This window comes from Acartia tonsa, chromosome 1 (genome assembly GCF_053477335.1).
Source record: "Acartia tonsa isolate MP-2025a chromosome 1, ASM5347733v1, whole genome shotgun sequence".
NCBI classification, from domain to species: Eukaryota; Metazoa; Arthropoda; class Copepoda; order Calanoida; family Acartiidae; genus Acartia; species Acartia tonsa.
Window position 1 is genome coordinate 36,108,646 of NC_137260.1, and position 24,571 is coordinate 36,133,216.

The following is a 24,571-nucleotide window of genomic DNA, read 5'->3' on the forward strand; positions in this document are numbered from 1 at the left end:
AAGAAATGATTGAAAAAAATAAATTCGATCCTCATCACTTTAGAGGACAGCTGCTGACCCCCAGTCTTATGGATGAACCTAAATACATGTTAAAGATAGAAATTACCCTGAAAATTATACAAAAATGTTTTTTGGTGTGTTGAAAAAATCTATTTTAAAATCTTGATTTTGAGGATGATGACCTTTAAGATGCCCCTATTGGTGGTGATGATGAGCCAAATGTTATCAAAGTGCATGTCCATGATGACAACTTATATATTAAACTATGATCCAATTTTTGTAGTTATAGCATCCTCCAGCCCAGCATTATTAAAAAAGAAAAGAATTACAATTTTATTTACTTCAATTCATAAGGTGAATACTGTAGTATTTAGAAGATGGTTATATTTCTTGTCGGAAGGCTCCATTGGAGGCTGCTATGACTACAAAAAATGGTACATAGGTTAATAGACAAGTTGTTGTAATGGGCATGTACTTAGATAACATTTGGCTCACCATCACCACCAACAGGAGCATCTGAAAGGTCATCATCCTCAAAATCAAGATTTTAAAATGAATTTTTTTAACACATAAAAAACATTTTTGTATACTTTTTCAGGGTAATTTTTATCTTTAACATGTATTTAGGTTCACCCATAAGACTAGGGGTCAGCAGCTGTCCTCTAAAGTGATATGGATCGAAATTATTTTTTTCAATCATTTCTTATTTAGAAAAATCATTAATTTCTACCTTATACTATATTTCATAATAATTAATGCATAAATCCCCTAAAAAAATATTATTTTATCATAATCAATCTTTAAAAGAGGATAAAAGTGCCAAAAAACCTTTTTTTCGTTGCTTTGTTTTGGATTTGCATAATATATTTGTTCACCAGTATTACCCCCAAATGCTGTTTTTGAGATCTTGTGCTATATTGGTGCTGATTAATTAAAAAATAACAGTGGAATTTTGTAACCAAAAGAGGCATCTACATTTAATATTTTTTGTAAAATCATCCTATATGAATAATAAAGCTGCTATTTTGAAAATTCAGATTTGCATAATATGTTTGTTCGGGGTTTACTTATTTCTTTCTAAATTTAAGGTATGACAACGAGTTATTGGAGTTTTTGAAAACTGATGAAATAATGCCAAATGGTCACAAGTATGAAGTAGAAATTAGGTAGGTATATTAAATTTGTGTATATTTATATTAATAATTCTTTCTCTATGTAATTTTATTGTGCATTTTAAAATGTGTTTTTAGAGGATGTTCAGTTCATGCTGTAGAGGTGTTAACTGAGAAAATAAAACAACTTCTTCAGAAAAACAACTGCCAAGCCGTTGTTAATAGTATTCTAGGTAGGTTATTGTTATTTTAAAATATCAGGTTTCATTCTAAATAATACCTAATGGATTTAGTAGTATAGTGTGTGAGATGTTAAAGCACCAATTAAAATAAGATATTATCAATTTCTTATATTACTGAAGTGGGACACCTGCCATAATCAAGCCACAGGGTTTGATAATGATATATAAGCTTTATTTATATTTTATATATGTGGATTTTATACCTGATAATGCAATGAATTATCAGTTTGTGTATCTAACTAATCATAAATCTTTCCTCATCCATGTAAATTTATATAGAAATATTATTGTTAACAGTAAAAATGATATTGATCTAACCTATTTTATCTTTAGTTGATCAGTATTTGTGGGGTTATAGAAGAAAATATGCCGAAGAAATGAAGGCATTTCCTTTCCACAAAGTTAGAAGCATCTATTATTAAAAATATACTTACCTACCAAAGATGAAAATTAAAATTGTGAACTTGTTGTTGATTTTAATGATTGTGATATAACATTATGAACATGTGCCTTGACTTTTAACTTTTCAGATTAAAACTTGTTATGTATTATAATATTGTTATTTTTTATCTTTCAGATTTTTTATACAAGGAATGACAAAATGAAAAATGTTCAAATTGTATGTCATATACAGTATACACTCTACACAACTATTATTCCCTGAAATTTTGATATAATGATCGCGTTAATTTTGAACATTTTCATCCAATGAACGATGTACAATTTTCCGTCAACACTTCCTTTTATAGATAGTTTAAAAATGTTTTATTGAAGAGTGTTTTTTTTTACTTAAAGCTGAGAGTCCTTTCATAGTAGATAATGTTAAAAAGAAGAATATTTGTCATACTTTGATAATAATTAGGCTTTGGATGATTTCTCGCCAGCTTTTAAAAAGACTGTCCAAACTTTCTTCATCAAGTGTGTCCATTATAAATATTAAAAACAGCTGTGATCCTATTTCCAGTATACAGTATAGAACAATATCTACTACACAAATCAAAATGGTAAAGCTTTTAGGTAAGAATATTACCAATTACTATAGATATTTAAACACGAATTTTTCGACAATCTTTCTTGGTGGTGATCCTATTAATTAAAGAAGTCTTAATATAAAGTTCCTAGTGATTTTTTTGTCTGAAGCTTAAAATCTCAAAAATTGCTCGACTAAATCTTTTGTGTTTTTCAGAGAAGCTTTATGAAAGTCTTTTTTGACCCCATACGACCTACCCTATATGCTAAAGCGAAGCAACTGGTATTGTTACATAAAAACACTTATCAATTTATGAATTTTTATTATTTACAAGAGAATATTTTTGAATTTTGACTGAACTTTTCATCAATGTATTCCATTATCAATTTATATAAAAATTTCAGGACAAGAAGAAGCAATAAATGTTGATCTAGAACTTTTCAATGAATATAAGTAAGAATTATTCTATACCTACATATTACCTAAATCAACATTTTCAAATATTAAAAAGTAAAAACCAGTTTATGAACAAAAGCTACATAGATGTTTAATTTCAAATTCCTTTTTATTTACTCTAAATTGATATTAATATAACTATATATTTATTAAGATTTTCAGTAGACCAATTAATGGAGCTTGCCGGGCTTTCCTGTGCCCATGCCATAGCTAAATGTTATCCAGGTATAAAAACAATACTTCAATTATATTATTTACTTGAAATTTATTTATCTTTTTATAGTTCTTTATTTTGATAGCATTTTATTCCATTAATTATAAAAAATAATAGTTTTACCTATAAATACTTAAGTATTCTTTTGTTGTTTCTAGTTCCTATTTTAAAGTTCATAAGAAAATGTATTTTATGCTCTTCAGCGTAATATAGTTACTCTCATAAGTAATCAATATATTGTTAAGATTATTTCGCATTATTCTATGGGCCTAACGAACTCAAAAACAGTGGCCTTCAAATAGTAGTGTTTTACTTATCTGTTTTCATATAAATTATTGTATCTAAAATTATCAAAATATAATTTTGAGTCGTTCTATATTTGTCTATATTGTAGAATGAATATCCTCTTTTTGTTCAAGAGTCGAAAGTTTTTATGGAAACTAATATTGTCTTAATATTAAATAATTTAGATGCAGCTAATATTCTGGTGTGCTGTGGACCTGGAAATAATGGAGGTGATGGACTGGTGGCTGCCAGGCATCTTCAACTTCTAGGTTTTAATCCAAGGTAAACTTTAATTATATTTTCAGTATGGCTTTGAAACCGATTAATATCCGCTGGATTAGAACCGTTTCTCAGCCATACTGAAAAATCATGTATTATATCGCATTACAGATATTTTTCCACGAGTAATAGAAAAAAAATCTTAAAATTAATACTAGTTTTGTTAAACCCGATGGGCCGATGGCCTGGGTTTTAATCTTGCAATTTTTCATCTTAATATCCGGTGAAAGCTGTTTATATGATAAATAACTAATATATTTTAATATTTTTAAAATTAAAACTTACAAAATAGTTGTTTGTATATATTTATATTGTGAATAGTTTGATAATGGTAAAATAAGAGTTAGTTTAGGTGTCAAGTGGAGGAATTTAGGGATAGTTGAAAATTTTGTCTGGTTTAGAAAGATGCTAATTTGCATGAATTGGGCTCAATTAATTTTCTTTCATTATGAATTATGAATTCAATCAATGACAAATGTTAGCAAGTTACTAAAAAGGATAGGAATTTCCAGAGCTAATTATTATAAAGGAAGAAAACTTTCTATTTTATGATTAGATAACAGGGCTATATTAAAACGTAGTTAATTCATTTTATCAAAGCCACTTTTTTTCAATATTCTAAAGTAAGGTTTTAATTACAACTTTTTTGGGTACAAACAAACCATCTAAACGTTAAATTTAGCAATTGCCATTATCCCATTGAATATCCCCGTGATTGCTATAACAAGTTATCTATTATGTAAGTCTATTCTCTGCTGGCACCGAGGCATATTCATGCAAACTATTTACAAACTCTCCTCAAACTATTCCACAATCTGATTGATCAGGAAATGTATTTGGAGAGAAACTTTGCGGATTATTTGAAAATTATTTTCTTTTGTTTTACTTGCGGAGGCCTTGTTAAAGTTTGGTTTCATCTTGTGAACCACAAATATTTATTACCATAGATTTAACATATTTGAATTTTGATTAGTTTGAAATTAGCACATCAAGTGCGGGATGTAAATACTATTTATTGTATGTTCTTTATATCTAACTAGTGGCTACGTTCTTAGAGGCCTCTAGGGGGAGGGTGAGTCGACCCTTCCCCCACTAACCATTTTAGTTTTCAAAAGAAAAAGTAATTTTTTTGTGGGGGGAGGTACCTAGTATTTTTTTCTCCCTAAATACCCTCCCCTAAATTTAATTAGTTATAAAGCTTCCCAGATGCTTCACTATAAAATAGAAACATATCGGTTTAGTGGTTAGAGAGATCCTTCGGTATACACAAAGGCAGGCATCCTGGTAATTTTATATAAGGATAACTTTGATTTGATTGTAGTTATGTCATTTACTCACAGTTCTATTGGTATATATTTGAAATACATAATTTTACCATATCCAATAATAAGTTCCATTTATTACCTAGATAGAATGAAATTAAATAAAACCATAAAATCTAGGTGCATGGGTTTATAGTTTCTTTTTGCCTTTTTATCAAATTCAACTGAAGCCTTCGGCAGCTATTCTACTTAACCAAAATGTATTTTTTCTATTTTAGTATATTTTATCCCAAAAGAACCAACAAGGAGCTTTACAACAATCTAGTTAATCAATGCAGGCAATTATCAATCACAAATTTAGATCATGATTAAATACGTCAAAAGTGAAAAATTTCTTTAATTATATTTTGTTAGTTCAATTGCAAAGATACTTGTACTTGGATATTTTATTGATTGATAATTGATATTAGAATGATGGATATTTACTTTTTGGAAGAAATGCCTTCACTATCAACTTTAAACAGGCAAAATTTTGTCTTTGAATAAGATTTATAAATTTGGTCAATGTATAAGTTAATATGTTTCACTGTTAGAGAATTTTTACATGCCAAACAATTGACCAAAATATTCCTCTATTACCTATTCTCTTTATTTCAACAATTCTGGCTTATTTAACTAAAAGAAGATTTAAAAAAAAAACTTTTGTGAAGTTGATGATTTTTTTCTCGCCCATCTTCAAAAGTTATTTTAAGAGTGCTTTTCGGCAGATTTAATGACTAACTTGGGAAATCAAAGAATAAATATCAATTAGGGATTACTCTGTTATTGTGGACGCCTTGTTTGGATTCAGTTTCAAGCCTCCAGTTAGGGAAAACTTTCTACCAATTCTGGCTGCCCTGTCCCAGACTTCTACTCCTATAGCCTCTGTGGATATCCCTTCAGGTACAGAGAATAGCTTTTTTTTTTAAATTTAAAAAAATATAATGATAATACATGTTCCGACTGTATGTACAGCCTTGTAAATGAGATACAAGTAGATATAGGAGACAATTATTAAACCAATAAAAAGATTATTAAGTTCTTGTTATCTAATTGTTAGAATTCTCGTTATTATCAATACTTTTATTACTTACTGAAACATATATTTTCAACAAAAAAGGTTGGGATGTAGAGACTGGTCCTATCGAAAATGTTGATGGTGAAGCTGAAACTCCTTGCCTCAAACCTGATCTCCTCATCTCATTAACTGCTCCCAAGAAGTGTGCTGAATTTTTCACTGGCAAACACCATTACTTGGGTAAGATAATTTATTACATATCCTTACATAATATAGTTGTTTTAATTTTTGTTCTATAAAGCATCATTTCCCTTATTGATCATTCTGTATAATTCATTATCATGTCTTAAAAAAATATTTGAATTCGATTTTTTTTATTTATACCCATTGGCCTTCTGAATGTTAAAGATATACAAAGTTATTTCCTTCAATAGTATTTAGATGTTAAAATTGCTTTTGAAATTTAGGAGGAAGATTTGTACCCAGAAGAATGGCAGCCAAGTACTGTCTGGATTTACCAACTTACCCTGGAAGAGAGACCTGTGTTAAGCTGTAAATCATTGAAATTAAAAATAAGAATGTTCAGATGTAGATTCTAGCAGCTTTATGAAGGAATTTAATTAATATGAAGCTCATGAAATTAATATTGAATGTTATAGAGAACTTGGTAGATAGGTTATAGATAACTAATAAGCCTAGATAGCCATAGATAGATACAATGCAGAGATTTTAGTTAGAAATGTGCATCAAATTAAAAAAGCTTAAGACAATCAAAAATGTTAAAATATTTACATCATAATGTACATGTTTCTATTATGAATAAGGGAGTTCCACAATAAGGATTTTAAAATTTAATTTTTTCCCAAAGGCCAGATATTTCAAGAGATTTTAAGAGCAACCTTGTTTAACGTCTGGTAGTTATACTCTTTAAATACCCTGTGTGGAATTACCCCTTTAGAGAATTGTATTTGTTCTTCCAAATGTTATTCATTTTATCTTAGATAATAATGTCTAGAATTGTTAAAATATACACCATTAAATGCTGTGATAGTTAACTCAAACATTGAAATGTTTTAAATCAAATATTTTTCATCCTTTTATTATTAATTATAAACCTTAACTTAGTTGTTGTATTTCAATTAAATATTTTATTTTTTATAACTTAAACTATATTGGAGATAATTTATTTTTATGATTTAAAATGTATAAACTTATTTCATAGTATGATAATCGAATATAAAAAAATATGGGACCAAAATTTTATTATACCTTAATTGCACTTTTATTAAAGCACTAGAAAATTAAATTATTTATATAGAGAATATATAGAAATTAATACCAATAGATTTTAGGCATATAAATAATACATAGAAACTACCTAATTAGAGATTTTAGAGTTAAATCAAAGAAAAATTTACCCAATTGCAGAATAAAAATGTGTAGTTTAACAGAAAGTGAGCTGGAGCCAGAGTTGATAAAAACCCCCCTGGATTTGAATACCCCACAGGAACCTTAACTACATTTATATAAGGATAACTCTGGATAACCCTTACAGGATGGATAATCTTCCAGGCTAGCCAACCCTTTAATTCAACGCCTTTGTCTGGAAGACTTTGAAGTTTTCTGTTTATAAAGCTCTAAAATTATCTCTACTATTACATTATCACATAGCAGCTTAGGATAAATTTTAAAGCCATTTAAAAACAGTTTTACAAATCTTGACTGAAACCTCAGTATTTCTACCATGTACAATACATTGTACAATATACTTGTTAAATATGATGACTTACAATTTGTTGTCTTTGCTTGCACGTGTAGTTATTATTTCTTTAAGGATGAAATTTATAAAACGAGATAATATTTGTGAAATGGGAATAAAGAAATTTAGATTCAGCTTAGAAGAATATAAAGTTTAGAAACCACTTCATCTCATCTAAACCAGGGATTATGGGATAGGTTAGTGCACATAAGTTTTGTTTTAATTGTTATTTTTGTATAGAAAAGTAAAGTACCTAGGCCCTTTTAGAATTAGTGTACTAAGTTTACCTATAACAGTCATTTCAATTTCACATCTTTTTTTATAATATTATATTTGGTAAAAGCTTTTATTTTTTGGAGTAGGTACATACTATGTTAAAACTGTATTAAATTATGTCTATAATTTGTATTTTTTATGTAATCCTGATCACTAAATTTAAATTATGGTAATACCTATCCTTTCAACCCTGTAACTCTTCTCATGCCTTTCAGGAAGTATACATTTATACTCGGAGGAGAATATGCAAGGCGGGGTAAGGGGGTTGTCAGGGACAGGGACTTTGATACTGGAGAAAAAATAGTTTGCTTCAATTTTTTGAGTAATTCACAAAAATACATTTTGTAATATGTTATTTTTGTTACTTGTAAAAAGTAAAAACTAAACTTTTTTGTCCAATGAAAGATCGCATTTGACAGGCAAAATAATAATTTTCATGGTTCATGTTCCATTTCCCTGGGGTTAGTTGGGTATAAAATGGAGAGGGGATAAAGCTTTGGGGGGTGTTATGCATGATACTTTTGACCAGGGAAATAGTTTTAATTTTTCAAAAAATAAGCATACAAAGATTATACTTACCTACCTGATTGAGATAATTTTGGGGATAGAAAAAGAATTGCTTTAAAAAACAGAGGAATGAAACTTGATTAGAGGAAAAACTACTTTATCTAGATACAAATTTTGTTTTTCCGTTGTTCAAAATTGATATTTTATCAATAAAGGTACTAAGAAAGAGAGGTATTCAGGCTCCACCAATAAAAATATCCCGGGAGAACTCGGCAGACCTGCTATTGGGTAGAAACTGTACACATTTTGGTATGAAAGGCCTTATTTTTTCAATTTCTTCCCAATAAAAAAGTCGGCTATAAACGGTCGAATTTCTTAATTAAAACCCATAGATCAATTCGTTTCAATAGTTTTCAAATTTAGTGAGAGATTGATGCTAGTGACACTACTCCTTAATTTTTAATAGATTTTTTAAAAAAATAGGGAAACAACTAAATAATAAAAAAACGAGTCTACTCCATTTCCATTTTTTATAAGTGCAATTTTAATTTTGAAATTAATTGTCACAATTCCAAGTTTTTAGAGGATTCGCTAAAAAGGTGGATGAAAGTAACCCTAATATGAAAGATTGAAAAAATATGGCATATGATACTTGATTGTTTTTTTCTTTTGTAGGTTTATATATTGTATGAACTGATATCTTCTAATATGAAAAAAAAACTACAAGCCGATATAAACACTTCCTGAAAATTGAGCATTAATTATTATTTTATATGTTGACGAGATCTTAAAAGACATACCATGCTCAACCCTATTTAATTTTCTTTAAATATCTTCTTTTAATTAAAGAATCTGGTTAGCGTACACTTATTCAAATATTACATATCAGTTCTTAATTAACAAATATTCGATTCCTTTTTTTTAAAGATAATGTTGGAATCTAAAATAATTTTCTCATATGCAGTGTAAAAAAAAAAAATGTACAATATTATTTGTAATGGTTATTAATACTTTAATTACTAAAGAAATCTATTAAACTAGTTTTGGTTCTGAATAAACGTGCGGCGATTAAAACTTTTTAAAAGAATAAATGATTTTTAAAACTGTTTAAGTTTCTACCTTACCTGTTTTTTTATTCTTTTTTAACAAAAAGATTTTAGCTGATTCTAATAAGGTTTCAACTGTTACAATTTCTTAATAAAGAAACCATCTAATAGTTCCTTTGTCATTATGACCAAGTTCTTTACTATACATTAGTCTTCTTCTCTCATATTTCTATTATTTTATCTTTAATATTAAACAATCTTTTCATGCTATTGCAAAATAAAATATTGAAAAAAAGTATTGAACATTTATGAATAGGTTGGAGGCAAAAAAAAATTTTCTTGGGGTGCCTTATCCGTTTCTTTGGTTGGCTAGCTATGCAGGATCCTCTTTAGTGACACGCTCAGATAAATGAATTAAGGTTTTATTGTGACAGATTTGCAAAAAGTGCAAGGAAAATCCTCCCTGCGTGAATCTCAGGGAACCCACAATTGCAACATCAGATTTTAACAATAGAAGATTTCAAAAAACTTGCAAAGTGTGTTCTTTAAAGCCTAGGATCCTTCATTCTGTTAATATAATCTTTCTATAATGCTATAGTATTGCTACATGAAACAGATCATAATTCCCACCTTGGTGATTTGAGTTTGAACCATTAAATGATCTCGAAACCCGTCATTGAAATTTTACTAATAATTTTGCTAAAAAAATGTAGGTATTAATCTCTGATTTTAAGAAATGCATTATTCCATGATTAAGAATTGAAGGCATTTGAAAGCTATAAAAATTTATAAGGGATGTGCAGAATACTACAAAAATCTTCTAATTAATTAACTCTATTAGTTGCAACCTTGATCCTTCTCAGCTATTCATTTTCACACACTATCTTTCCACAATAGTGGCAATCTTGAAATGATTAATATATAGTAGAGAGCAAAATTTATTGATATCAGCCTTGTAAAAGTAACGACTCCCAATTTTCTCTATTAAGTTGAGATTTAGATTTTTCTGTTTTTAGAATTTTTAGAAAATTATAAGGAGAGTAAGGAGAACAATAAATATTCATAGGTAGAGTTATATAATCTGAAAAAAAAATCTTCTAGGTTTCACACAAAGTGTAAGATTATAAAACATTTATAAAAATCTAATGAATGTTATCTAACTAAAATAAATAATTTGTTCACTTCATTAGATAAGACATTCCAAAACCTCCACTGTATAAAGCATGGTAACACTTTCACAAACTCATCCTAAACTAATCCTAAACATTTTTATTTATTTCCTTTAGAAATAACCTGGAAGTCATTGAGGTTTACCAACGGGAAGAAAAGTTGTCATAATGTACATTTAAATGTAAAAAAGTAAGTCATGTATGTTAAAAAATGAAAGTAGGTAAATATTTTGGAAATTGGAATTTATTTGGGGGAATGGTCGGTGGGAAGGAGAATGAAAGCACAAATTAATCTAATATATAGCCTATTTTTAAATATTTCTACTTGGGCCCTACTGAGACTTGCCATTACCCTCAAAGCAGAAGGGATTAAAAGGACGTTAATAATGTCAAAATAGAGTATTAGATTTGCTTTTGTTCCTCTAGGTATTTCTGCTAAAGTGCCTAACTTGTGTTTATAAACAAACAGAGCTATCCATCCGTCAAGCAGACTACGCACGAACGGATGTAAACTCATAGTTATAGATTGGCTACTCCATTGATAATTTATTTTATTTTCCATAAACCTTGAATTCCTATATGAGATCACGTAAGAGCACCTAGCAAGGCATGTGAATGGGTTCTGCAAAATCATGTCATAAAAACATTCTCTGGATCAAGTTCAGTTAACAAGTATTATTAAACTCTCCAGCCATATATTTCTCAATTTTGGTATTTAATATAATACTGTTATCTACCATTTACCTATAATATAAAATTATTTTAAAGCTTAAATTTATTGTATTTACTTTTATTATTAGTGTAAGTTGCATTTCATTTACTATCGCATTTGATCCATAACTACGCATGAAAGTGAAAGAAAAATCAGGGATTAAGAGATAACTTATTTTCCTTTTTTATTTAAGTCGCTTCTTTACTATTTAATTTCTTCTCTAAAACATTTATTTATAATACAATAAGAAAATCATATTAGATTCTATAATTATACATCCATTTAGCCAATTGCCTTTTTACTTATTTAAAATTAACCATTTAATTAGACGCTATCTTTTTTTGTTATGCTTAGTTCTAAAATATCCACTATTTTTAACGGAACTATAACAGCATTTAATTAACCCTTCATGTCTGAAGTAAAAAAAATGATATTGGTGCAATTTTGCGTTACTGTCTCCAGAGGGAATGATACATACTGCAAAACCTGTTTTCTTACAGCTGTACATCATAAATTTAGATCTACGTTAGGTAACAACTTTAATAGCGCAGCTACTATACAGTATACATGTTTTATGTGTTGGCTAATCTGGCATTAAGTAATGCTACATCATTAAGAAGTTAGCTAATAATTTTCTGAAATCCTTGTAGAATATTATCATGAATATGTTTTTGATTAATTTATACTTCATATAATATTACCTCTGATATAAATTAATTAATAAAAAACACTTAGTTTAAAGTTTCCTGATATATTAATTTGCTACAATTTCGTCATGAAATGTAGGATGATGTCATCAGTTCAAAAGAAATAAAAAGTTTTCAAAAAATACCGCACCGTCATTTTGAAATAATTCTAACATAAAATTATCATATAAATATATCAGGTCTGACCCAAAAACCTATTTTATTTAGGATAGGTAAAACCATTTCGAAAGTACTTCAATATAGGAAAAAGAATAATCTGAAAACTGATTTTTTTCTTTAGGAAAAAACAAAGCTATGAGACCAGGAGAGTTGGTGTGTGTAGCTTATAGTGGAGGTACTGCTAGTACATCTCTTGTACATTTACTAAAGGTAAGCTTTCCAGTGTTAATACAAGTCATTTTCTATAACTATAAATAATAGATATCTAGCTTTTGAAAGCCTTTGATGAAAACAGTTTAGCTTTTCAACATTAACTGACATTTTAATTTTCCAAAATTTTTAAAAGCATTTATGTAATAAAGAATTGACTTTTACATTTAGAAAATTGTACAATATATAATATATATCCTTTATTTTAATTTAGACTGGTATAGAAAGTGATCATAAGAAGTTGTTATTCAAGCCAATAGTTTTACACGTGGACGAGGGTTCTGTTTTCAACCTGGATCCTGCCAAGAGACTTGAAAACATTAGGAATCATTTATACCATAAATTTTGATTTATTTGGATTTTATAAATAGTTGATAAGAAAGATTAAATAGTATTTCTTTTACAACATTTTCAAGTTACCTAAAGACTTAATAATAATATATTATCCATTTGTTGTTTCTTTGACTTTTACGAGGCCTTTAATAGTCAGTTGATGGTTATTCTTGGTTATCTAAAACAAAAGAGCATTACTGATTAGCGCAGTAACATTCAATTTAATTATGAAAACAATAGGTATAAGTCTTAATTGTTTATATAAAAAATTTAATTTCGGGTAATGCTAATTTTTTAGTTTTTATTTTTATTTGTAAATAATTTTATTGAAAAAAATCAAGCAAACAATTAATTTTTGACTGATGCGCTACCCTGTCATTACATTGTTTTTAAAGATTCAATGATTCTTAGTAGTTTGCAGCAAAAAAGTTGACTTTTAATTAAGGAAAGTAGAAGAAAAATGTCGCTTAAAATGTGAATAAATTGTATAAATAATTTGTTGTAGGGAGAAGTGTAACTATATTACAGACTTTGCATTCAAGGTTTATGTTTCTGCGCTAGAACAGCCTACCAGGTATTTTAAAAGGAAACTCTTTTTCAAGTTTATTGTTGAAAGAAAGTCTTTTTTTGGCTATATCATAACTGAAAATTGTGAAACGGCAGTTTAGTCGTTTGCGTGTTTTTTTTGGTACAAAAACAAAATACAAATACATGATCTAGCTATATGTTCACATATTTTATTCATATTTAACAAAATACTAAAGTCTTTTTTATTTTAACAAATATATTTACTTGAAATGTACGATCCTTTTAACCTAGATATCTGTGTAATTCTGTGAAACCTTTATTTTGGACATTACGATGAAATATTTCTGCGGATATTCTGAGCAAATATTTCACTATAGAATCTTTTATTTCTAATTGGACCTCCCCCAACTCCACTTTAAAAGTTGTAGAATAAATGGATGCTAATTTAATTTTGCTCATGTTAATGTGTTTATGTCAGAAAGGTGTAAAAAAAGAACAGTAAAATTGAAACTTACAAAACTTTATGTCAAACCCCAAGAAGAACGTCTTAACCTTTGCAGTGCACATTTATACTAAAGCACTTTTTGTCTTTATTACCTTATTAATAAATTAACCACACATGACAAGAATAAGTACGAATGTAACAAGAATACATCTATGCAAAGGCCAGCAATCTTGAAAGCTAATATCTGGTACATAATACAATACAAAGAGGAAATATACACATATGTTGTACTGACAAAATAAGGGATTGTGCTAATATTCTTTCTTTATCACTGTTTTGAATTGCCAATCTTAAAAACCTGGCCTAGCTAGAATTTATATGTAAGCTAATACGTGTATAAAAAAAAGTTTAATATGCTTTTGATTTGTGATAAAAATTTTTCTTTACGGTTTTAAGTTGTTAACTAGCTAGGTAGTGACTATCTGTTCTAAGTTTTTATGTGTGTCTTTGAATGAATGAAAAAAATTATTAATTAACCTTTCAATTTTAATAGGCGGACTTTTTTAGAAATGGAGGAGAAAGAGCTATATATGTAAGCTAATACGTGTATAAAAAAAAAGTTTAATATGCTTTTGATTTGTGATAAAAAATTTTCTTTACGGTTTTAAGTTGTTAACTAGCTAGGTAGTGACTATCTGTTCTAAGTTTTTATGTGTGTCTTTGAATGAATGGAAAAAATTATTAATTAACCTTTCAATTTTAATAGGCGGACTTTTTTAGAAATGGAGGAGAAAGAGCTATAGGGAGTTATCTTTTAACTCAAGAGTTTAAATTTCTAAGAAACTAAGAAGCCTAAGTCTGAAGTTTGCTCTAAATAAATCAACCTATTCGAGATTAATCCTTCTACCCCCCCCCCCCCCCCTCCCAAACTTCCCTATGTCATATGTTACATTCCTATTTGACAGTTTTCAATTGTAAATTTTAAGTTTTTTCAAATATTATATTTATCAGGGTCGTTGAATACAAACAAGACGAAGATCTTGGCCTACAATTTGAGGTATTAATGCTTTCCCAAAACAAGAATTAATACTTTCAGCTTAAACATCTTTTAAAAACAAGGCTGATATTGTCCATATTAAGCGCAACATGAGCAATCTGTCAAAGAAGAGTAAACTTTTATTCAGTAAGAACTAAATTTTATTTTATTTCTCATTTAAAAAATGACAATAAATTTATGTATTGCTGATTTTTAAAGGCCAATCAAGATTCAAAGTCCCCTATATTTTAACAAGGATGACAACATCCATAAGTAGCGAAGCACAAAAAATCGTGGATGGAAATACGTAAAAGTAGATTTAAAGTGTATTTATCCCAAAAAAGTTTGAAAATTGGACCAAAAACACCAAATATATGGGGAAATATTTAAAACATATAAAAATAGCCAAAAACCTGATAAAAGGCAGTCTGACCGCTATGGTTGTTTTCTTTAAACGACGGGAAATTTAATTTTGATATCTATAACTGAAAAAATTTTGAAAATCGGACCATAAACACTGAAGATATGGAGAAAAATGTGATAAATACAAAAATAGCCTAAAACCTGCAAAAAGGCAGTCTGGCCGTCATGGATGTTTTCTTTAAACGACGGGAAATTTAATTCTCATATCTATAACTGAAAAATTTTTGAAAATTGGACCATAAACACTGAAGATATGGTGGAAATGTGAAAAATACAAAAATAGCATAAAACCTGCAAAATGGCAGTGTGGCCGTCATGGTTATTTTCTGTAAACGACAGGAAATTTAATTTTGATATCAATAATTGAAAAAATTTTGAAAATCGGACCATAAACACTGAAGATATGGAGAAAAATGTGAAACATACAAAAATAGCCTAAAACCTGCTAAAAAGGGGTCCGACCGCCCTTGATGTTTTATAGTTATTTGTGCTCCTTAATAATGGGAATGTTGTCAAAAAATTTCAGCTGTCTATCTTTAATAGGAGCCGAGAAAATCACGTTTCCCCATTCTGTCTTACACGGACGGACGGACAGACGGACGAACGGACGGACGGACATTTCGAATTATAGAGTAGCTTCGCTACTAAAAACAATCAATGGAAAAACGTGATGATTAAACTTAGTATACTAATATAATTTACAGTGCAGTGTCCCTATTTCCCTTTTGATAAATAAAAACTGTAACTCGTGAAAAAATTGAAATCAGAATGTAAAATTTTTTAGACTGTGAAATCCAACGAGTTATACGAAGCAATTCAGAATATAAAGGAAGCTTCAGCGAGACAAGAATTTGTTAATAACATCAGGAATTATATTGAATTCAATCTCTTAGGTTTTATTTTCAACAAGGATGATTACATTCTATATTAATAAAACTAAAAATCTATATCTTATGATTACGTAAAGAATGGTGCTCACCTTTCTTGGGGCATTACAAGCTTGATCCACTCTGAAACACATCAGACCATTAGTATTCTTATTGGATTGCACATTGACATAGACAGCATGATAACATCACAGAAATTAGATCTATATGACTTCATATCCAGCATTCTTCTTATTAATCTTCTTATTTATCTTCAATTAACATATCCCTCTTGTTGTCGTCATTAATATATAAATCATCTTCTTCTTATCCTAAAATAGGGAGAAGGTAGATTGGCGTCCCCCCTCTTTGAAGTGAGAACAGGAGGTTAAATGGAGGCATGACGCGCCATGAAATCCACGTCAGCATAGGGCAGATCAAAAACATCATCAAGATCAGCTGCATTTTCAAGAACGTCCACGTCTTGATAATCCCATTCAAGTGAAGAATGACATTCTCTAAGCTGATCCAAAAAAGCTGGCGGTATGACTGGTTTAACCGGACTGGTATCAGGAGTAGGATTTACAGAAGTAGCAGCAGAAGGTACAACAGATGGTGGATTTGAATTATCGGTTACATGACCATCTACTTGAGGAATGTTTTTATGATAAGTGGCTGCTATTCTCTGTTTAGCTCTGGCTTTGATAATGGAACGTTTGTCTGTAGCATCTGTTTCTGAGGGACTGTCTGAGTCTGAATGTTCATTTACAGATTGATTTAATGCTGTTAATTGTTGTGCTGCTTGAAGTCTTTGATTGTTTAACCAATTATCAAGTTGTTGATAAAGTTGAGGACGTTCGTCGGCAGTTTCTGTGGTATGTGTTGGAACTAGGTTATCATCATTTGCCGAGGAATCATGAATGATTTCTGGTTGATATTGTGTCAATGTGGATGTAGGATATGATGATGATGAAGTCTTAGAAACTGTAACAGGTGGAACAACATAATTATCTTCATCATCAGAATCTTTATATTCACGAATAGGATTCCATTCTGTTGAGGTTTTCAGAATATTTTTTCTTGGTCTGAGGTTGTATTGAAGATTACTTTTTACAACATGTAATCTGTCTCTGGAAGTTGTGTAGGTTTTAGATCTAATAGATGGGTTACTGTTAAATGAGTGGATCACCCTTTGGATTTTCACATTATCTTTGTTTTCAGATGTTACCATGTAAATATCTTTGGCTTTATGCTTGTCATGCTTATGAGTCTTAACAGTTACAATGTCGCCTGTTTTTAGAGGAGTAATTATAGGCAGTTTGACTTTATCATTGTGTTTGATATTGTGGTATTCTCTGCTGGCTGTTTGTTGGTCTTTAATTTTCTGATAATTCAAGTTTAAATTGTCGCCAGATTTGAGATCTCTATTAAAATAAATTTCAAATGCACTAATTTTTCCATTTCTCCTAAGTTTGCTATTTAATAGCTGAACTGCTATTTGTAAAGTTGTGTTACTAATTTGTCGGCCATCAGGCTCTAATCTTACTAATTCTTGCTCTAGTTCTTGACAAGCACGATCAACGACAGAATTAGCGTTGATATTGAATACATCTGTTGCAATAACAAGAATGCCTAATTTATTGAGATCTTGGTCTTTTCCATCAAGAATAGGTTTGAATCCAGAACAATTATCAACTTTTACTGTAATATTTCCCGCCAATTTAATGGGGGTTAGGAGGTCAATTATGCCTGATTTTAAGTCTTTGCTTTGCTCAGATCTTACAATTTTGGCAACTGTGTATGATGAAAAATTGTCTCTTATAGTAAGAATACATTGAGTGCGTCTTTTGATTATATCAGCATGAAAATTCACTCCTGGGACATTTGAGTCATCTTTGGTATAATGTGGAACAATGGATGGTATTTTTTTTTGTGTTACACAAAAATGACAATCATTGTAAAGTTTGTCAAGTTCAGGATGTAAACCAACAGAGTAAAAAGATTTTTCAAATTGACTTTTTAACTGACTCTTTGTTGGATGATGTAAAGAATTATGTATTTGCCATAATACTGCTGGTAAATGTGAGGAAGGTATGACTATAAGTTCATTTGTTTTAGATGAAAATGACGTTGGTTTGAACAAAACTACCAATAGACCATCTTTGCTAATAGTAGCTACAGATGTAAGTCTTCTTACTTCAGAATGTAATTTTCCACTAACTTTAGAGGGTGTTTTGCCAGTTGTAATATGAAATTTGGCTTGAGTGCAAGATTTACTTTCATCTTGGATTTTTTTCCAGGCCAATTTATTGTCAAGCATATGATCATTTATGGCGTTGATAGCATGTGGGTTTATTGTATTTTCAGACATTTCATTTACAAAATTGCAAATAGTGCAATGTTCTACAAGGCAAGTTGAAGGATTTCTTGATTGGAAATCTGCACAATTGTTTAGGTTATTTTTACCATTTGCTAATTGTACAATTAATGGAAGCCTATTAACATTGGTAATAAGAGCTTGTATTCTAGGGCTGGAGCTGTGTTTGCCTTTTTTAATCAAATTTACAGCATCTGCGACTGCTTTGCTGTCAGGGGTGATCAGGATGGGTTTAGTGCTTTCCTTAAGAATATTATATTCAGCTGTTATGGCCGTAGCAAAGGCCAAAGCTTCAAGTTCACAGCTGTGCCACTTAGAATGATTTTCACTCAATTTTGTTGAGTGAAATGAGACAGGCAATTTATGATTATTTTTAATTGCATAAAGAATGTGGCCTAGACCTGGTTTGGCTTTAGCTGCATCAACGACAATCATTAGTTGGTCATTTGGATGTGGCAAATACAATGTTTGAATGGAATCAATGGCTTCCTTTGCTTTGTTAAAACTAATTTTTAAGGATTCGTCCCATTGAATGGGTTCTTTAGACTGTTTGTCAGCAACGGCTTTGTCAAACGGGTCTAATAGCATAGTTAGATTCTTAGTGGCAGGTAATAAAGTTTTAAATAGTCCTATCCAAGAGCGCATGTCTTTAACACATGTAATATCATTGTGGCATGTGTTTTTAAGTGAATTGACCCTATGGGGGGATGGAGAAATGAAACCACCATGTTTCCACACCCAACCTAAGACATCCATGGATTCAAGGAAAATTTTTGTTTTATCAGCAGAGACTTTTAAATTGGCTGCATGAAGTTTTTCAAGGACATTTTCATAATTTTGAGCTGTTTCTAAAGGGGTCGCTCCTCCCACAAAAATATCATCTGCAATTCTGGCGACAATTCCTAGCTTCATTTCATTACATAATACCTTAGAAAGTAGTTCATCCAGTTCTTCTGATTGTCCCAAGAGTCCTTGGCCGCTTCTTTTCATGAATCTGAGTCCACCAAATGGAGAGCTGATACCTAGCCATTGGCTATCATTTGGGTTGATATGATTTTGGAAAAATCCCTGAAATAAATCCATAGAAATAACATATTTCCAACGTCCTAGGTGTGTAAAAATGTCTTTAGGTTTTGTGATGGGGGTGGGAATATTTTTAAGGTGTTCATTAATATTTCCAAAGTTTACTACCATTCTTACATCCCTAGAGGTCAATTCATTTTTTGGCTTATTTTTTGCTCTTTGCTTACGGACTAAAAAAACAGGACTAACATGCTGAATATGAATATTATGATCTTGAGGGATGCCTAAGACCTCAGATTGTGTAAATTCATCAATGACCTGTTGAAGTAGGACTTTAGTGCTGTGGTCATAATTTATATTGTGTACCTTATTTGCAGGTGGTCTTGTGTCATTGGCCCAGTTCAGAGAACAGACGTGGCGACCAAATTTCATATTATAACCTTGCTGCAAATCATCATTAAAAACATCTTTAAATTTTTCATTGACAGACTTGACATAATCCACGACTTGTTTATCAATATTGGTACAATTAATTTGGACGTTTTTATAATTATCATTTTGGACAATTGGCATAGAGACATTTGAAAGAAGACATTTGTTTTCAGGATTAGAGGCAGAATCTAATGTACGAGCTGTAATCTTGTTATTTGCTTTTTTTAAAGTGAAAACTTCATCAGTATTATTAACAACATGAATGAAACCATAATCCGGGGGGTGTAGAGGAAAATTTTCCAATGAATAAAATAAATAAAATGTTTTTAAAATGAGATAAAAGATAAAAATCCGATAAGGATAGATAAAAAGGAATGTTTATATCACTGATTGATCACTCCAGGTAGCGTCTCCTCGGGGTTCCGGGGCTCGACCTCGCTGCCACCACGTAAAGAATGGTGCTCACCTTTCTTGGGGCATTACAAGCTTGATCCACTCTGAAACACATCAGACCATTAGTATTCTTATTGGATTGCACATTGACATAGACAGCATGATAACATCACAGAAATTAGATCTATATGACTTCATATCCAGCATTCTTCTTATTAATCTTCTTATTTATCTTCAATTAACATATCCCTCTTGTTGTCGTCATTAATATATAAATCATCTTCTTCTTATCCTAAAATAGGGAGAAGGTAGATTGGCGTTACAAAATAAAAAAGTAAAACTTTTAATGGTTTTAAACACGCAACCATGGCTTTACACGTATCGTCGTCGAGGAGGCGTTAAGTTCGAATCTCGGCTCGACACCGCGCCATAACTAAAGATGTTATAAATGGTTCCTACTGCTGCTATGTCAGTTAAGCGACGTTAATAGGTAGAAAAGGGGAGAATGTATTAGCTCATAAAGAGGCGCAACTCATTACCATGCACAGTTAGAGCTTCTCATTCAAAGATCGTGCAATCAAAGGGTTGGTTGTTTGTTGGATGTTACTTAAAATTGAAGGGGAATCCCGGCCTATCTAGGTATTAATAAATGTAATAAATTGTTCTGTAGCTTTTTGTTTTGTACTATAAAGTAAATATCTAGAGATCACAGTTTAGTTCATAATTAGTTACCAGGCAATTTATTTACACAATTTCTTGTTACACAATAGTATTGACCCTTCATTGTTTCAAATACCTAAAATATTTCAAATTTTTTCATTGAGACAAATATTTGTGAAATTGTATTTGTTCTTGTAAAACACAACAAAGTATTTACTTCTCATCAGGGATACAGGGATAAGTAAGTGGAGGATAAACAATTCTTTTCCACAAAATTAAACATAGTAGTTTGATTTGTAAATTAATGGGATGGAATGTTTGTTCTCTCATTAACCTATCATTTATTCCTGATATTTCACAATAACATCAAATAAGATAGATTTAAACCAACCAAATCTGAGTGATTGTACTTTTCACAAAAAGAAATCTTTCTTTGTTTTTTCTTATATCTAGTAAAAATTTGCCAAAAGATAAGGCTGCTGAAAAAGTTTGCAGTTGCATCATATTTTGCCTGGAACATAGATATTTTTTTTATCCATTTTAACCATTTATTATATGTATATATATTTTCATGTTTTGTCAGTAATAAAAATTAGAAATGGACGGGCAATCATCAAATGTAGAGATGCTTTTATAATTTGTACAATTTTGCTTACAAGTCATAACAAATTTTCTTTATTTTTTAAAAAGAGCAGAATTAGCCACCCATAATTCCATTTTATTGTAATGGTGGCACATTTTTCTATTGCAAATAAAAAGTGATAATTTTATGGCAATAATGATTGACTAATGGTGTGGAAATGTACTCTGTAATGCATTTCACAACTCACAATATATTTACTCTAATTTAACTTTCACCAGAAGTTAACGGAGAATATTTTAACTTAGAGTGGCAAATTATTAATGCATTTGCAATTCAATGTGTTAATTTGTTAAATTATTAAGACATTATCGTTTTGAAGTGGTTAAAAGAGGGGTTAAATTAGTCAAGGTTCAAACCCTTAATATTTTTCAAAGATACACAAAAATTAAGATTTTAGGGGAATCATTTAGTATGTAAAATGATAAGGAAAAACAGACATCAATACAGATTTGATAAAAATAATATCTTCTCAATAATTTTATATAACACAAAGACATGATTTTGGCATCGGTTTTTTGATCTTACAAACACCAACACCCATCGATGTTTTAGATTAAAAACTTCCTTTTATTGCTACTCTATTTAATCCCCATTATACTAACATATCAATTAGTTTATGAAGAGAATTCAATGGATAATTGACTTTAGACGCGAAGCAATTGTTCAGGGTGCAAAAATGTTGAACGCGGCAAAGGTAAAACCATTTCAGATTATTCAACTTTGCAATTATAACATAAGCAAATAAATGTATACTGTATAGAGTCATAGACAAACCATTAAAAAATAGAAAAATTCTAAGAATATTTTTAATAACACGTAAAAAGATTTACATTCAGAAAAAAACCTTTCTTTATGAAATATTGATATTGATTTAGGTATTTACCGGGGAAAACGCAACAAAAATCTCTATCGACCTATTAGCTGGCGTGTCATTGGGCAAAGGAGGGAACTTGGCCAATGAGAGTGGCTTTAGAGACTTGCGTAATGATGACGTCATGGTACTGCGGCCATTACGTGATGTACCTGGGAAAGAGTTGGCTCTGTATGCACAATATCATAGGCTTATATCCTTTACAGATCCAGTTTTAGGAACAGGTGAACAATACATTTTTAGTATCACTATTTAACATACTGAACCTGTCCTATAAAACTTCTATTACTTATGTGCGTTTGTTTAGTAGTCTAAATGTAGCAAAATTAATGTATGATATACCTTTCAACTTATAATTTTCAGGTCAAGATAGTTTGTTCAGTATTCGTAAATTAACTGAAGATTTTCTTGTTGGGCTACACAATGATTTTCCTGCCACTCTTAGCACTGTATTCAAAACTAGTGATAAACTTCAGGTAGCGCACACATCAACAAAAACATGTATTTTTAAAACTTTTGTTGTTAAAAGTACCTAATTTAAAACATGAGTTAAACTTTGATTAGCATTTTAAATAAATCATTTGATTTTTCAATTACGGTCGTAGATAGATGTCACTTTTTAAACAAAAATTGAAAAGGATAGGGGGGGGGGGGGAAGCGATTACACACCTTAAGTGCCCCTAGTGGCAAGTAGGGGCTTAGGCGTAGAAATAAACAAAGAAATTAACATAGAAAAATTTGAGTCATAACTGTTAATGTTAGGTGCAATATCTCTGTTCCTTTAAAGATTTGAATATTTTACAGATTCAAGAAGATAGAACTAATGTAACAAAGTGTATATTGTGTTCTGGAGGCGTGGATACATCTGCTGAAGAACATAATGCCCTCCAGGCCACCATGTGGTCAACTATTGTTTCAGGAAAAGGAAAAACTTTAGGTAATTTATGATTTAAAATTTTTATGTAGGTATTTATCATCCATAATGATTTTTTGTCTAATTCACAAGATCTCAGAAATAGCTGGTCCGATTTATATGTTATTTTAATTCAATCAATCTTCATAAAATGTCTTCGAGTAGTTTTAGTCTGTGCTTCTTTTAAATCTTCTTAAGTCTTACCCAGGGATCTAAATTGATAAGACAGCGGCCGATAAATTCATGTACATCCCTAATGATGTTACAGAAAATTACCCTTTCAGTAGATTCCAACTAGTGGATGAAACGTTTGGACACTGAGCCTAATGAACCAACCAAGCAAAAATTAAAAAAAAGTCCTCCCCAAAGTTGTTATGTCATCAAATAAGAAAACGTTGATATAAAATGTTGAAGAATATTGAAATAAACAGCCAAATGTCCCATCCCTCCCCGAGTTATACCTATTTAATTATTTTTAGATACTGACAATCAGTTAACCAGCATGAACCTGGACATATTGGACATAACCAGCCTCAGCCTTGAAGATAAGAAAACAGGATGTAGCAGTACCAAGGATAATACTGCTGAGTCAGAATGTTGTGGACAGGTATACTAAACCTTTAAATACAGTTTGATATATTTTTAAAAATATGAGGACAACCCCCCCCCCCCCCCTCTCTCCCAATCCCAACAACAAGAGATATTAACAAACATTTCGCAATCAAAAAGAATCAATGCCAATTTGTCTGCTAAAATAGAAAAAGTTGGTTTTTACTTAAAGAAAATATTTAAGTAAGAATAAATATGTTGCAATTTGGAACATTAACAAAAATGTAATATCTTTAATAATATATTATTAAACCAATTTGTTAAAGCTATATCTTAAACTTCAAACAATTGATATTTTAAATGCCTCTTTTATCAACTATTTGACATAACCGTTCTTTAAATATATAATCATGTAGGGAGATGGTTCCTGCAAGACCAGCAATGTAAAACCGCTGACCAAAGCTGACGTATTGACCTCTGTCTGCTACGCTTGTATGCGGACAATCAGCAGTTTCAGGGATGTCAACAAACTACCCGCTAATTTTCATCAACAAGTCCAATACGCAAAAAATCGTAGCGCGATGAAAAACGAAATTCAAGACTTTCTTCTGTGATATTTAAAGATAGAAATTCTATTATTTTTATTTTTTTCAGATT

At 30.3% G+C, this 24,571-nt stretch overlaps 3 protein-coding genes across 3 annotated transcripts in view; all 3 read left to right on the forward strand.

The window, feature by feature from the left end:
* LOC145318247 (queuosine 5'-phosphate N-glycosylase/hydrolase) overlaps positions 1–1,932 on the forward strand; it is a 6,121-nt gene extending 4,189 nt beyond the window's left edge. Inside the window, exons 9-11 of the mRNA XM_080159574.1 lie at positions 1,089–1,166; positions 1,251–1,345; positions 1,688–1,932. Of these exons, the coding sequence (XP_080015700.1) occupies positions 1,089–1,166; positions 1,251–1,345; positions 1,688–1,776 (262 nt within the window). The 3' untranslated portion in view covers positions 1,777–1,932. The remainder of the gene's footprint in view (positions 1–1,088; positions 1,167–1,250; positions 1,346–1,687) is intronic.
* Positions 1,883–7,313, forward strand: Naxe (NAD(P)HX epimerase). The gene is made up of 10 exons (XM_080159595.1): positions 1,883–1,943; positions 2,215–2,371; positions 2,729–2,777; positions 2,935–3,005; positions 3,465–3,561; positions 5,099–5,158; positions 5,291–5,344; positions 5,632–5,762; positions 5,980–6,117; positions 6,345–7,313. The coding sequence occupies exons 2-10, from the start codon at positions 2,224–2,226 to the stop codon at positions 6,431–6,433; spliced, it is 837 nt and encodes a 278-aa protein (XP_080015721.1). The 5' UTR covers positions 1,883–1,943; positions 2,215–2,223; the 3' UTR covers positions 6,434–7,313.
* Ctu2 (Cytosolic thiouridylase subunit 2) lies at positions 7,303–24,569 on the forward strand. Its single transcript, XM_080159568.1, has 14 exons — positions 7,303–7,380; positions 9,896–9,940; positions 11,806–11,876; positions 12,334–12,422; positions 12,637–12,743; positions 13,258–13,329; positions 14,740–14,785; positions 15,972–16,052; positions 22,228–22,275; positions 22,457–22,676; positions 22,816–22,928; positions 23,257–23,389; positions 23,845–23,972; positions 24,331–24,569. Exons 1-14 carry the CDS (start codon positions 7,313–7,315, stop codon positions 24,526–24,528), a joined length of 1,419 nt encoding a protein of 472 aa, XP_080015694.1. The 5' UTR covers positions 7,303–7,312; the 3' UTR covers positions 24,529–24,569.
* Positions 24,570–24,571: the final 2 nt, after the last annotated feature.